Source organism: Microcaecilia unicolor, chromosome 7 (genome assembly GCF_901765095.1).
Source record: "Microcaecilia unicolor chromosome 7, aMicUni1.1, whole genome shotgun sequence".
NCBI lineage: Eukaryota > Metazoa > Chordata > Amphibia > Gymnophiona > Siphonopidae > Microcaecilia > Microcaecilia unicolor.
The window spans coordinates 234,727,978-234,741,592 of NC_044037.1; the positions used below are offsets into that span (position 1 = coordinate 234,727,978).

Here is a 13,615-nt window from a genome sequence, read left to right on the forward strand (position 1 = left end):
TGGTAAAAAGTGGCCTGCGGTAGTGTGGGTGCATGTTTTTGGTGCGTGCTGTGCCATTTTCTTTACTGCGGCTGGGAATAAAGACTTTTTTTAATGGGGACAGAAAATGGCCGTTCGCTGGAATTAAAAGTAGCGCATGGCTATTTACTGCCTGACCCCTTACCACCACCTGTTGACCTAGTAGTAAGGGCTCACGCTCTACACACATGGTACTCATGCAGTGCGCGTCAATGTGGCTGTGCTGCCGATTACCACTGGAACGCCATCCCTGGTAGAAAATGGAACTTTTTTTTTTTACTGTGGGAAACAGTGTACGCCAACTTTGACATTATCGCCGGGTGGGCGCACTACCCAGGCGGTAGTGTCGTTTTTGGCTTTGTAAAAGCACCCCTAAAATAGAAGAAGGTGAATATAACTTTTTCCAAATTACCTAGTTCCGGGTGGGAGACCTTTCAGTCAATCTTGATTTTGAACTTTATATCCCAGAGCAGTGTGAGATTCCCTGATCCCTACCCTTTGAAATCAGTGTCTCTGGTCCCATAATACATCAGGATAGGATTATCAGAAAGACAGGACTGCCTCATATATTTAGTGTGCAGCGCTGAGTATGTCTAGTAACGCTATAGAAATAGGTAGTAATAATAATTGGGCTAGACAGCTCTGTGTGTCCTTTTTAAAATACTTCACAGTACACAAATGGTAATAATTTTTCAAATCAACTTTCATAAAATGCATTTTATGTATAAACAAAGTGGGCAGAAGGTTTTATTTTCTGAAGGGCATTTTTAGGACCTTTTTTACTAAAACGTGTTAGCGATTCCTGGTCGGCAAATGTGACACAACCCAAATTGAATGGGCTGCGGTGTATTTGCTACGCTGGGAATCACTAGAGCAGTTTAGTAAAAGAGGCCCTTAGTGTGTGATACTAATATAGTTTAAGCAGGATAGATGTCGGTGCATTTCATTTTTTTCATTTTCATTCTAATATTTTATAGAAAGCTGTTTAGCATAAAAATCATTTTGGAATTTACTCAATTTATTGTCTGACATTTAATTAGAATATTTGACTTTGCAGGGATTGATTTTGAAAGCCTGGCTTGATCTGACCTGTGGGAGAGAAGCTTATGCTAAAAAGTCTGTAAAATACTTTGATGACGGAATACAAGATGGAAAGGATGTTTTTGCTATGTTGGGAAAGGTAATTTTACAGATTAAAATAAAGAGCTGTAATATTGAATTGTTGCTGTTACATTGCACTGTTATTTCTTTTTAAAAAAAAACAGAGAGGGGCATTTTCAATATGACATCTAAGTCTGTCTTTGAACATTTTGCAAAAAATGTCCAAAATCTGAATAGGAAAGAAGGTAATTTTCTAAAACGAAAAATGTCTTTTTCTCTTTTTTTTTTCCCCCCCTGAAAATACTGTTTCAAACAAGGTTTTGTGATTTGGACGTTTTGTTTTTTTGGTCCATTTTTGGAAACAAAAAATGTCTAAGTGCAAAATGCACAAAATCAAGCCATCGAGATGTAGGAGGAACTAGCATTGTTAGTAGACTGGTTCCCCAGACTTCCCAGGAAAGAAGTAGGGCACCCTAGGGGGCACTGCAGTGGAGTTCATAAAATTATCCCAGGTACACATCTTACCATTGCTTCCTTATCTTGTATGCTGACCTCCCCAAAACCCACTACCCCAACTGTACACCACTGCCATAGCCCTTACTGGTGAAGGGGGCACTTATGTGTGGGGACAGTGGGTTTCTGGTGAATTTTAGAGGGCTCACAGTTTCCTCCACAAGTGTAACAGGTATGGGCCTGGGTCTTCCTGTCTGCAGTGCCTTCACCCATCACTAGACTACTCCAGGGACCTGCATGCTGTTCTGATGGACCTGAGTATAATAACTGATGCTGGCAAGTAATATTTTAAATCACATTTTGGGGAGGTGGGAGGGGATTAACGACCACTGGGGGAGTAAGGAGAGGTCAGCCCTGATTCCCTCCAGTGGTCATCTAGTCAACTAGGGCACCTTTTTGTGCCTTATTTGTTATAAAACTTCAAATAAAATGGCAACCACTTATTAAGACACCAATAATATCAAATTGTACTCTTTAAGTGTCCAAACTAATATATAGATAACACACTTTAAATGCAGAATTTTTTTCACAACTTATATAGGTTTTTCATCAACTCATTCAATTGACCTCAGCGATGTTCATTGCCAACTATAATTATCTTGTATGGCAATGTTAACAACATCCATCATCTTCATAGGTCAGCTCTACCATATTGAGCTTTTTAAATTTTTTAAATTTCTTGTCCATAGATTAACGTTAAACTTTTTAACTTATCTTATTTCCCTTTATCATCGGACCCAGGGGTAAAGTTGCCCGACATATGTTTCGCTCAAACCTGAGCTGCCTCAAGGACTGTCCCCCTGAGCATTTATTCTAGCGCCAGCTCTGTTCCAACCTGCCATACAAGATAATTATAGTTGGCAATGAACATCGCTGAGGTCAATTGAATGAGTTGATGAAAAACCTATATAAGTTGTGAAAAAAATTCTGCATGTAAAGTGTGTTATCTTTATTTGTTATAAAAACAGGTCTAGCTCAAAATGTCTTACTTTTAGTCCTGGACGGTTTTGTTTTGTTCCATTATGGCTGAAAAATGTCCAAGTGTTAGGAATGCCCAGATCCCACCCTTAACATGTCTCTGACGCCCCCTTGTAATTTAAATGCACTTCTGACGGACGTCATAGAAAAATATCTAAAAATTGGTTTTGAAAATACCAATCTGGACGTTTTTGTGGGAAAAATGTCCAAATGCAGATTTATGCAACTTTTGAGATGTTTTTCTCTTTTGAAAATAAGCTGCAGAAAAATTTACTCCACTATCCTGTTTGTTCAACTCTGGGACCTCTTAAACCTTTCTACGTAAATTTTAGAACTTTTTTTTTTTGTCTTCTAATTGATGGGAGGTTTCAGAGTTCGATTTTGAAAGTGTACTACTTAAAACCACAGTTCAGCCCTAAGCTTTCTTCTCACATTTCACTGTGCAAGCATAGTAAGACATACAAAACTGTAGATACATTTAGTAAGTGTAATTCTAATTATAAGATAGAATTTTTTTTTTTTGTTACATTTGTACCCCGCGCTTTCCCACTTATGGCAGGCTCAGTGCGGCTTACATGGGGCAATGGAAGGTTAAGTGACTTGCCCAGAGTCACAAGGAGCTGCCTGTGCCTGAAGTGGGAATCGAACTCAGTTCCTCAGTTCCCTGGGACCAAAGTCCACCACCTTAACCACTAGGCCACTTCTCCACTCCATATATATATATATATATATAGTGGAGAAGTGGCCTAGTGGTTAAGGTGGTGGACTTTGGTCCCAGGGAACTGAGGAACTGAGTTCGATTCCCACTTCAGGCACAGGCAGCTCCTTGTGACTCTGGGCAAGTATATATATATATATATATATATATATAGTTGTTTTCTTTTTTTATATGTCTTGAAGAAACAGACACAGGGAAGAGATCTTTAGTGGGAGAAAAATAATGATTTAACCACTTTTGGAAACAGAGGAGTTTTTGAAAAAACTTAGCAAACTTAGCAAACAAAAAAAGAAAAATCTAAGGTGGAACCTTTTAATTGGACTAACTTTATACATTTCTTGGCTAACTTGGATAGTCAATTGCACCTCTTTTTCGAAGAGAAATTCTGAAATCCTTCCATCAGTATACTGTCTAGAAGTTGAAAAAGAGTGCTTTATGTATTTCATACCATTTTTATTTGAGATCTCATGATAGCACATAGTTTTTAGAACTAAAGTACAGAATTCCTTTTGAAAAGGATAATTAGGAACGCTATTAGTATTCCCCTCCAAAAGAATTCTGATTCCAGTTTGAGTAGTGGTGTTCTCTGTCTTACTGATGTACTACACATACACTTTGGGATCTTTTTGCTAAGCTACGGCAAGCACTAACACATACTTAACATGGCAAAAATGGCTTACCACGGGGCACACTGAGAGGTCCCTTGGTAATTTTTGTATATGCGCTCACTACCTGCGCAATAAAAAATATAATTTATTTATTAACGCTAGGGGCAAAGAGTGGGTATGATCTGCGGTAGTCAGATACCACAGCTACATTGTGGCGCACTAACTGATTAGCTTGTGCTTAATATGTGAGCCCTTACCACCTACATAATGGGTGGCGGTAGGGGCTTGCACTATTGGGAAAATTAGCGCATGGGCATTAATACAGAAAATACAAAAATTGACCATTTCACTCCAGCAGAAAAAAATGGACTTAGTGCGCAGGCCTGTGACCTGCAGCAGGAGCTGGCCTAGGGTGGCTATGAGAGTGGGCTCGGCGACAAGTGTGTGGCAGTCATTTCTGGGGGGGGGGGGGGGGGGGGAGGAGGGGGACTGAGCTGCAGAAGGTGTTGCGTTACTGCCTGGGGGGGGGTCTCTTTCTCTGCCCCTTTTACCCTCTCCAGTGGGTACATGTCCCTCCCGGGGTCCTCCTCCTCCTTAACATCCCTCTGCTGGGTCCATGGCCCTGTCATATGGTGAGGGGCACACATTTTACGGTACCGGCACCTGAGCGCTTTAAGGTTCCTGTGGATGCCAATCCTCCTACAAAACAAAAGTTAGCGGAGACGTGGTTAAGGTGATGGACCTTCTTGGCATCAAATACATGATTTTTTTTTTTTTTTACATGTGCAGTGCTCTTCACATGGCCTGTGACAGATGGCTACAGCCAGATGGTGGGGGGGGGGGGGGGGGGTGGAGGTATGCAGTACATAGGCTCATGTGCTGTGTGAGCTGAGGTGGCCATGGGGACAGAGGGTGGCATGGTGGCCTTTCTGTGGAGCTTTTGTGCACTGTTGCTGGGAGGTGGGGTTGGGCAGTGGGGTAAACCAGGTGTGCTTTGGGTTGGTTCAGTGTACCTAAGCGAGCTGCTTCTAACATTCCCACCAGTATGTAGGTGTGGGATAGCATGCTGGCGCTGGAGGGAGAGGGGGGTCCAGATATATGCAGCCCCTTATTTCTACATTGAAGGGTTAGCGAAGGGGACCCTGAAATTACTTGTCATTGGATATTCTGATGTCACCAATGTTTTTTTATTCATTCTTATGAAACTTTAAATAACGTATTGCAGTGACAAAGGAACCTCAGTGTATGTGACCCTGCCTATGTATGGTGCTGTGATCCTTGGGGGGCACTGCTTCACACTCACTTTTCCAGGCTGCCTGTAATGGATCTTCATACCCTCAAGGAGACATTGTAGTGTGTCAGGTGGTGGTGCGTGAACATTTTTCTCTTGTGCCTCAGGTGTCTGTCTCTAGCACTGAAAAATTAGGCTTCCTGAGCAGAGACATGGCCAGGCACAATAAGGAACATTCCTCCATATGCAGGAGGTATATATGCATGTTTTGCACTTGGAGGGAATGTGTTGCCTTTGCCGTGGATGTTTTTTTGACACGGGGACCAGTACTGCCATTGCATGTTTTGTGTAGTGTATTTCCGATTGGAAAAGACGTTTATCTGCAAACATTTTTCTTGTGTATTTTAGAACATCAGAGCACGTTTATTTATTTCTTCCATTATGGACTCACGTTTTTAAACGTTTTCTGGAAAAGGTTTATTTCGCCATTTGCATGTCATATCGAAAATACCCCTCTTTGTATTCCAAATTAAACTGCTATCACTTAGGTTTTTAAAAAGTTAATGAAATGATTGCACAACTGCTCCTTTAAGAATACTAGTTAGAATGAATATTTAGGTTTTGCATGTGCCAAATGTTTTTTTCCTTGTATATATTATAAACTTTTATTAGCCATTTAAACCCTTCTAGAACAACAGTGTTTTAAAGTGACTTTTATATTCTTTAGGCACAGTATTTTGAAATGCGTCAGAATTACTCTGGAGCTTTGGAAACCGTGAACCAGATTATAGTCAGCTATCCAAATTTCATTCCTGCTTTTATAAAGAAAATGAAATTGCAATTAGCTTTACAAGACTGGGAACAGACAGTGGAGACAGCTCAGAGGTAGAGTATGCAATATATGGATCTATTCGTGCTTTTTTGTTCACATTTACTAAATCTGTTGGGAAGTTTGTGTGTGATGAAGAAAGTAAATCTAAGCTTCATATTGTGATGTAGATATTTGTGAATTGTCTACTAGAACAGGCAGCTCCTTGTGACTCTGGACAAGTCACTTAACCCTCCATTGCCCCATGTAAGCTGCATTGAGCCTGCCATGAGTGGGAAAGCGCGGGGTACAAATGTAACAAAAAAAAAAAAAGAAAAAATATAAATTGAGCAGAAATCTCCTGGTTATACAGTTGTGTTTAATTAGCTTTCCTGAAGCTGATCCTGGAGTATGCCTTAGCTAATTCTGATTTTCAGGATAACTTGCAACGAGTCTGTATAAGAGGGATTGCATGGGCAGCCTCCTATGGATACTAATCTATCTCATGCACATTCAAGGACACATTTTATCCAGCTTTTTCTTCATGTAAAACTTGTTTTATATGCAGAAAAAGACTTTTACGTAAAATTGCAAGGCTGTGTGTGGAAAGAGTGTGCCTAGTTTTATGCAATCTGTATGTAGATATTCCCAAGGGCATAGTTTGGGTTGAGTGGAGGGTAGCATTCTAAGGTATGCATATAATATATACAATATGTGGGTGCATGCATTGAATATACGCACAAATTTAAGCTGACTTTGCAAAAGGTGTAAATTTTGTGCGTTCCCATTTTTTTATAAATGCATGTAGCACCTACCTTGTAGAATTACCCCTAACATTTACATGCCTGTTACATGTTGTAAGGAGGAGGTAGAAGGAAGGCAGAGAAGAGCTGACAGGGGCAGTAAGCCAAGAAAGGAAGAGCACTTTCTGACGGGAAAAGGGGGTAGGAGACTTGCAAGAAGGGAAGAGAACTACAGAACCCAGCAGCACTTGCAAGGGAGGAGGGAACAAGAGAAACAGCACTACAACTCCCAGCAGGTAGTAAAGTCAGGAGGTGATTGGGAGATGGAGGATAATCAGGTGGAGGAGCAGCACCTGGGAGAGAGGGTGGGGGAAGACTCCATGGAGTGGGAGGAGATTGAATTAGGAGAGAAAAGTGAAAATGTCATGAAGGAGGCTGAGGTGGAGCAAATGGAGTTCTTTTGCTCAGGACAAAGGGAGATGGCAAAGGAAGAGACTGCAGAGGGAAGCCAGAGATGTGGGGCCGCTCAGTGACAATGTCTAGATGCGGTCTGGCTTCATGGAACGGTGGGGATTAATTACCTGAAGGAGGTCAGTCTGAACATTTGTGGGAGGTTGTCAGAGTGTTGGTGTCTGGCAAATGAGGGTGGTGAAAATGACTAACTCCTAGGCAGTAGCAGAGAGGAGCGGAGGAATAGACTGAACCACAGGTTTTCCCAAGTCTTTTGCTAATTCTAAGACTGAACTGTTGTTTGTTTGGTGTGTTTGAAAAGTGCAGCAAAGTGCACGGAGACCAGCAGCTGCGGTACAGTGAACATACTGTTTTCCCACTGATACCGTGGTGTAATAAAGTACTCTGCAGGATAAATTTGGTACTGTGAATAATTACTTTTTTGCAAGGGAGCAGAAGCAGTTCCTTTTAGGAGGTGGATTAGCCCCAATTGTGTGGGTGAAGACAGCACGGAGAGGTGCAGGTCGAGAGCGGACAGCACGGAGAGGTGCTTGCTGACAATGTATAAATGTTTAGAATACTATTGTATATGCATGTATATGTGCACATTAGATGTGTGCCTAAGTGCTATTCTGAAAATACACGCATCTCTGAAAATTCAGATATGGAGGTGAGCGTATACGGGTGGAGCCTGGGCAGAGTGTGGGTGTTATGTAACTTATAAGTTAAGTGTGTATTTTTGGAACATAGATGCACACACTTATTATTCCAATTCTGGCTGACTTAACCCATTAGTGCCCAATGTTCCTATATGGCTTATTATGGGAACATTGGGCACTAATCGGTTAAGTACTCATGAGTAAGCTTATATGCACTTATCTACTTGGTTACACTAGTATTCTGTAAAAGGAAAGTAAGAGCCTTCTTTCCTTTATAAAATATGTGCCAATCTGGTACCCTCTGAACATCTATGTGTAAATACAGTTATGAAATTAATCAAAAAGTATTTATTGAACAATAAAGATCTGTGACTATCCAGCTTATTTTCGAAGGAGATCGCCGGCCATCTTTCGACACAAATCGGGAGATGGCCGGTGATCTCCTGAACCCGGCCAAATTGGTATAACCAGCAGAGCCAGTCTAAGGCAGGGCAACAGGGGCGGTCGCACAGGGCCTTGTACTCCTAGAGGCCCTGCGGCAGCCTTAGCATCTCTCTCCCGCTCCCTGCTTCAGCCATCATTGCCATCTCCTGTTCTCAATCCAGCCGCTTTGGTCAGCTCTCTCCTACTCCCTTTCAGCTCCCTGAAGCGCTGCCTTCTTCAATCCGGGCCGCTGGCAGCGTCAGTGAGGCAAGCACACTGCCTTTGGTGGCCCAGAAGCTTTCTCTCTGCTGCAGTTTCCTATCCCGCATAGGTGGGACGCTGCAACAGACAAAGAGCTTCCAGGGCTGCCGAAGGCAGTGTGTCTACCTTGCTGATGCTGCTGCCAGCCCGGAAAATTGAAGGAGGCTGTGGTACTGCGTGCTGGAACTAAGGGAGTGGGCAGGAGAGAGCTGAAGGTGATTAGATTGGGACGGCTGCTGAAGCCCATGAGGTTGGTCTCCTTTTCCCTCTTCTCCACGCACCCCTCTTCCCCTTATCCAAACAAAGCAAACAAATCTATGAGCTGCTGTATCCACGTTGTCGTTCCTTATTGTTGGCATTATTTTTATTGGACCTCACTTATATTTTCAAAGATGATGTCTTGTGTAGCATACGGATGTACACAGAGGAAGTATTGGTTTCATCTAATTAGTTCTAAATCATAATTGTGTCATTTGGAGGGGCTGGTTATAGGAACTCACTCTGTTCTGATGTTTTCACCTAGTAAAGGGCCATCAAAACAGACATTATGAGTATCAGGTGTTTAACATCAGACTTGCTATTCATAAGTACAGTTTTAAAAAATCATTAATTAAGCTGAGACCTGGGAGCATTTAACACCGTTTTTTCTTGTACCTACATCAAAAGAAAAAGATGGCATGTGGGAACTTGCTCCTTTTGCTTTATGGAATGCAGTGGCATATTATAAAAATGCACTTGCCTTTTTTTTTATTACTACTATTTCACAGAGAAAGATTTCCTTCGTGCAGAACTATTCAGAGTCAGTCTAAATGTGCCAACGTTATCCAGTTCAGCACTCTATTAGCTGCCAATTTCATACAATGTTAATTCTCCGAGGACAAGCAGGCTGCTTGTTCTCACTGATGGGTGACGTCCACGGCAGCCCCTCCAATCGGAAACTTTACTAGCAAAGGCCTTTGCTAGTCCTCGCGCGCCCATGCGCATGCGCGGCCGTCTTCCCGCCCGAACCGGCTCGTGTTCGTCAGTCTTCTTTTGTCCGCGCTCGGTACGGTCGTGTTTGCGCCGTTCGCGCCCCTTAAGTTGACCCTCGCGCGTCTTTTGACTTTTTCGCTCTTAAAAAAAAAAGAAAAAGGGATTTCGGAGAAGGGCCTTTCGGTCTTTTTCCCTTCCCCGTATTTCTAGTTTTTGGCCCCAATAAGTTTTCTTTCGTTTTCGGGGTAGGCCCCTTTGAGGCCTCGGGTCGAGTTTTTTCTCCCCCTCTTTTTGGTACCTTACCGCAATTACGAGTTTTGATTTCGCCGGCGTGATTTTTCCGCCCATGTCATCGAAGTCTCCCAGCGGCTTCAAGAAGTGCACCCAGTGCGCCCGGGTAATCTCGCTCACTGATAGGCACGCGTCGTGTCTTCAGTGTCTGGGGGCTGGGCACCGCCCGCAGGCCTGTAGTCTTTGCGCCCTTTTACAGAAAAGGACTCAGGTAGCGAGATTGGCCCAGTGGAACGTTTTGTTCTCAGGCTCTTCGTCGGCATCGGCACCGGGAGTATCGAGTGCGTCGACGTCGACAGCGTCAAGACCTCCGCCCTCGGCCGCGACTGTATCCATTGCATCGAGGCATCGACCCTCTGCATCGTCGGGGCTGAGACATCAGAAGGCTGTGTCGGCGTCGGTGGTACCGGGACCTCCACTAGTGCTGATGTCGTCGGACGGTGGTGCTTCATCTGGAGTGCAGGTGAGGGCTGTCCATTCCCCTGCTGGTGGCGGTGAGCCTTCGGGTGGGTCTCCCCCTACCCTGAGGGCTCCTGCGGTACAGCCCCCCCGAGACCGACCTTCGGCCTCTGCCCCGAGGAAGCGACGGCTGGATTCTACGTCCTCCTCGTCGGTACCGGGAAGCTCCGGTGACATGCTTAGTTTGAAAAAGTCAAAGAAGCATTGACACCGGTCTCCTTCCCGCGTCGGTACCGAGAGCTCTGGGTCGCCGAGGGAGTCGGCACCCAGCAGGCGTCAGCACCGGGAGGACCGCTCACCCTCTGTTCAGGAGGTGTCGATGCGCTCCACCTTGGACAGCCCGGAACAGCCTCCATGCCCGGAACAGACTCTGACTTCGACTCCTGCATCGGCTTCCATGTCTTTCTCCACAGCCGCCCTGCACGAGAGTCTCCGGGCCGTTCTCCCAGAGATCCTGGGAGAGCTGTTGCGCCCTTCCCCTCCGGTACCGGGGGTGCTTGAGCCACCGGTACCGTCGAGTGAGGCGCCGGCTGGCCCCTTACCCGGGGTGAGGTCTCCGACATCAGTGCCGCTTGCGGTACCGACTGCGGTCGCCTCCCAGGAAGGCTCCCCGACGCATGTAAGAATTGGATAAATGCAGGCGAGGGAGTCTACCTCTCGACGCTCCCACCGTGGCCGTGGTTCCACGGAGTCGAGCCGGGCACGGCTTCAGACACAGGTTCGTGAACTTGTGTCTGATACCGATGGTGAGGCCTCGTGGGAGGAGGAGGAGGACATCAGATATTTCTCTGACGAGGAGTCTGATGGCCTTCCTTCTGATCCTACTCCCTCCCCTGAAAGGCAGCTTTCTCCTCCCGAGAGTCTGTCTTTTGCGGCCTTTGTCCGGGAGATGTCTACGGCCATCCCCTTCCCGGTGGTTGTGGAGGACGAGCCCAGGGCTGAAATGTTTGAGCTCCTGGACTATCCTTCTCCACCTAAGGAAGTGTCCACAGTACCCATGCATCATGTCCTAAAAAAGACATTGCTGGCGAACTGGACCAAGCCTTTAAGTAATCCCCACATTCCCAAGAAGATCGAGTCCCAGTACCGGATCCATGGGGACCCAGAGCTGATGCGCACTCAGTTGCCTCACGACTCTGGAGTTGTGGATTTGGCCCTAAAGAAGGCTAAAAGTTCTAGAGAGCATGCTTCGGCGCCCCCGGGCAAAGACTCTAGAACCATAGACTCCTTTGGGAGGAAGGCCTACCATTCCTCTATGCTCGTGGCCAAAATTCAGTCTTACCAGCTCTACACGAGCATACACATGCGGAACAATGTGCGGCAGTTGGCGGGCTTGGTGGACAAACTCCCTCCTGAGCAAGCCAAGCCATTTCAGGAGGTGGTCAGGCAGCTGAAGGCGTGCAGAAAATTCCTGGCCAGAGGGGTGTATGACACCTTTGATGTTGCGTCCAGGGCCGCTGCTCAAGGTGTGGTGATGCGCAGACTCTCATGGCTGCGTGCCTCCGACCTGGAGAATAGGATCCAGCAGCGGATTGCGGACTCGCCTTGACGTGCGGACAATATTTTTGGAGAGAAGGTCGAACAGATGGTAGAGCAGCTCCACCAGCGGGATACCGCTTTCGACAAGTTCTCCCGCCGGCAGCCTTCAGCTTCTACCTCCACAGGTAGACGTTTTATGGGGGAAGGAAGACTGTTCCCTACTCTTCTGGTAAGCGTAGGTACAATCCTCCTTCTCGACAGCCTGCGGCCCAGGCTAAGCCCCAGCGCGCTCGCTCTCGTCAGCAGCGTGCGCCTCAGCAAGGCCCCTCGGCTCCCCAGCAAAAGCAAGGGACGAGCTTTTGACTGGCTCCAGCAGAGCATAGCCGACATCCAAGTGTCAGTGCCGGGCGATCTGCCGGTTGGAGGGAGGTTGAAAGTTTTTCACCAAAGGTGGCCTCTCATAACCTCCGATCAGTGGGTTCTTCAAATAGTCCGGCAAGGATACACCCTCAATTTGGCCTCCAAACCTCCAAATTGTCCACCGGGAGCTCAGTCTTACAGCTTCCAGCACAAGCAGGTACTTGCAGAGGAACACTCCGCCCTTCTCAGCGCCAATGCGGTCGAGCCCGTGCCATCCGGGCAAGAAGGGCTGGGATTCTATTCCAGATACTTCCTTGTGGAAAAGAAAACAGGGGGGATGCGTCCCATCCTAGACCTAAGGGCCCTGAACAAATATCTGGTCAAGGAAAAGTTCAGGATGCTTTCCCTGGGCACCCTTCTCCCCATGATTCAGGAAAATGCTCTCTGGACTTGAAGGATGCCTACACGCACATCCCGATACTGCCAGCTCACAGACAGTATCTGCGATTTCAGCTGGGCACACGTCACTTCCAGTACTGTGTGTTACCCTTTGGGCTCGCCTCTGCGCCCAGAGTGTTCACGAAGTGCTTGGCTGTAGTAGCAGCGGCACTTCACAGGCTGGGAGTACACGTGTTCCCATATCTCGACGATTGGCTGGTGAAGAACACATCCGAGGCAGGAGCTCTACAGTCCATGCAGATGACTATTCGCCTCCTGGAGCTACTGGGGTTTGTGATAAATTATCCAAAGTCCCATCTTCTCCCAGTACAGAGACTCGAATTCATAGGAGCTCTGCTGGATTCTCGGACGGCTCATGCCTATCTCCCAGAGTCGAGGGCCAACAACTTGTTGTCCCTCGTCTCGCGGGTGCGAGCGTCCCAGCAGATCACAGCTCGGCAGATGTTGAGATTGCTGGGCCACATGGCCTCCACAGTTCATGTGACTCCCATGGCCCGCCTTCACATGCGATCTGCTCAATGGACCCTAGCTTCCCAGTGGTTTCAGGCTGCTGGGGATCTAGAAGACGTGATCCACCTGTCCACGAGTTTTCTCAAATCCCTGTATTGGTGGACGATTTGGTCCAGTTTGACTCTGGGACGTCCTTTCCAAATTCCTCAGCCACAAAAAGTGCTGACTACGGATGCGTCTCTCCTGGGGTGGGGAGCTCATGTCGATGGGCTTCACACCCAAGGAAGCTGGTCCCTCCACGAACGCGATCTGCAGATCAATCTTCTGGAGTTGCGAGCGGTCTGGAACGCTCTGAAGGCTTTCAGAGATCGGCTGTCCCACCAAATTATCCAAATTCAGACAGACAACCAGGTTGCCATGTATTACATCAACAAGCAGGGGGGCACCGGATCTCGCCCCCTGTGTCAGGAAGCCGTCAGCATGTGGCTCTGGGCTCGCCGTCACGGCATGGTGCTCCAAGCCACATATCTGGCAGGCGTAAACAACAGTCTGGCCGACAGACTGAGCAGGATTATGCAACCTCACAGTGGTCGCTCAATTCCCGAGTAGTGCGCCAGATCTTCCAGGTGTGGGG

At 46.5% G+C, this 13,615-nt stretch overlaps 1 protein-coding gene across 1 annotated transcript in view; it reads left to right on the plus strand.

Annotated features, from left to right (window-relative positions):
• TTC21B (tetratricopeptide repeat domain 21B) overlaps positions 1-13,615 on the plus strand; it is a 220,258-nt gene that overhangs the window by 16,127 nt on the left and 190,516 nt on the right. Inside the window, 2 exon segments of the mRNA XM_030209686.1 lie at positions 1,076-1,198; positions 5,895-6,052. Of these exon segments, the coding sequence (XP_030065546.1) occupies positions 1,076-1,198; positions 5,895-6,052 (281 nt within the window).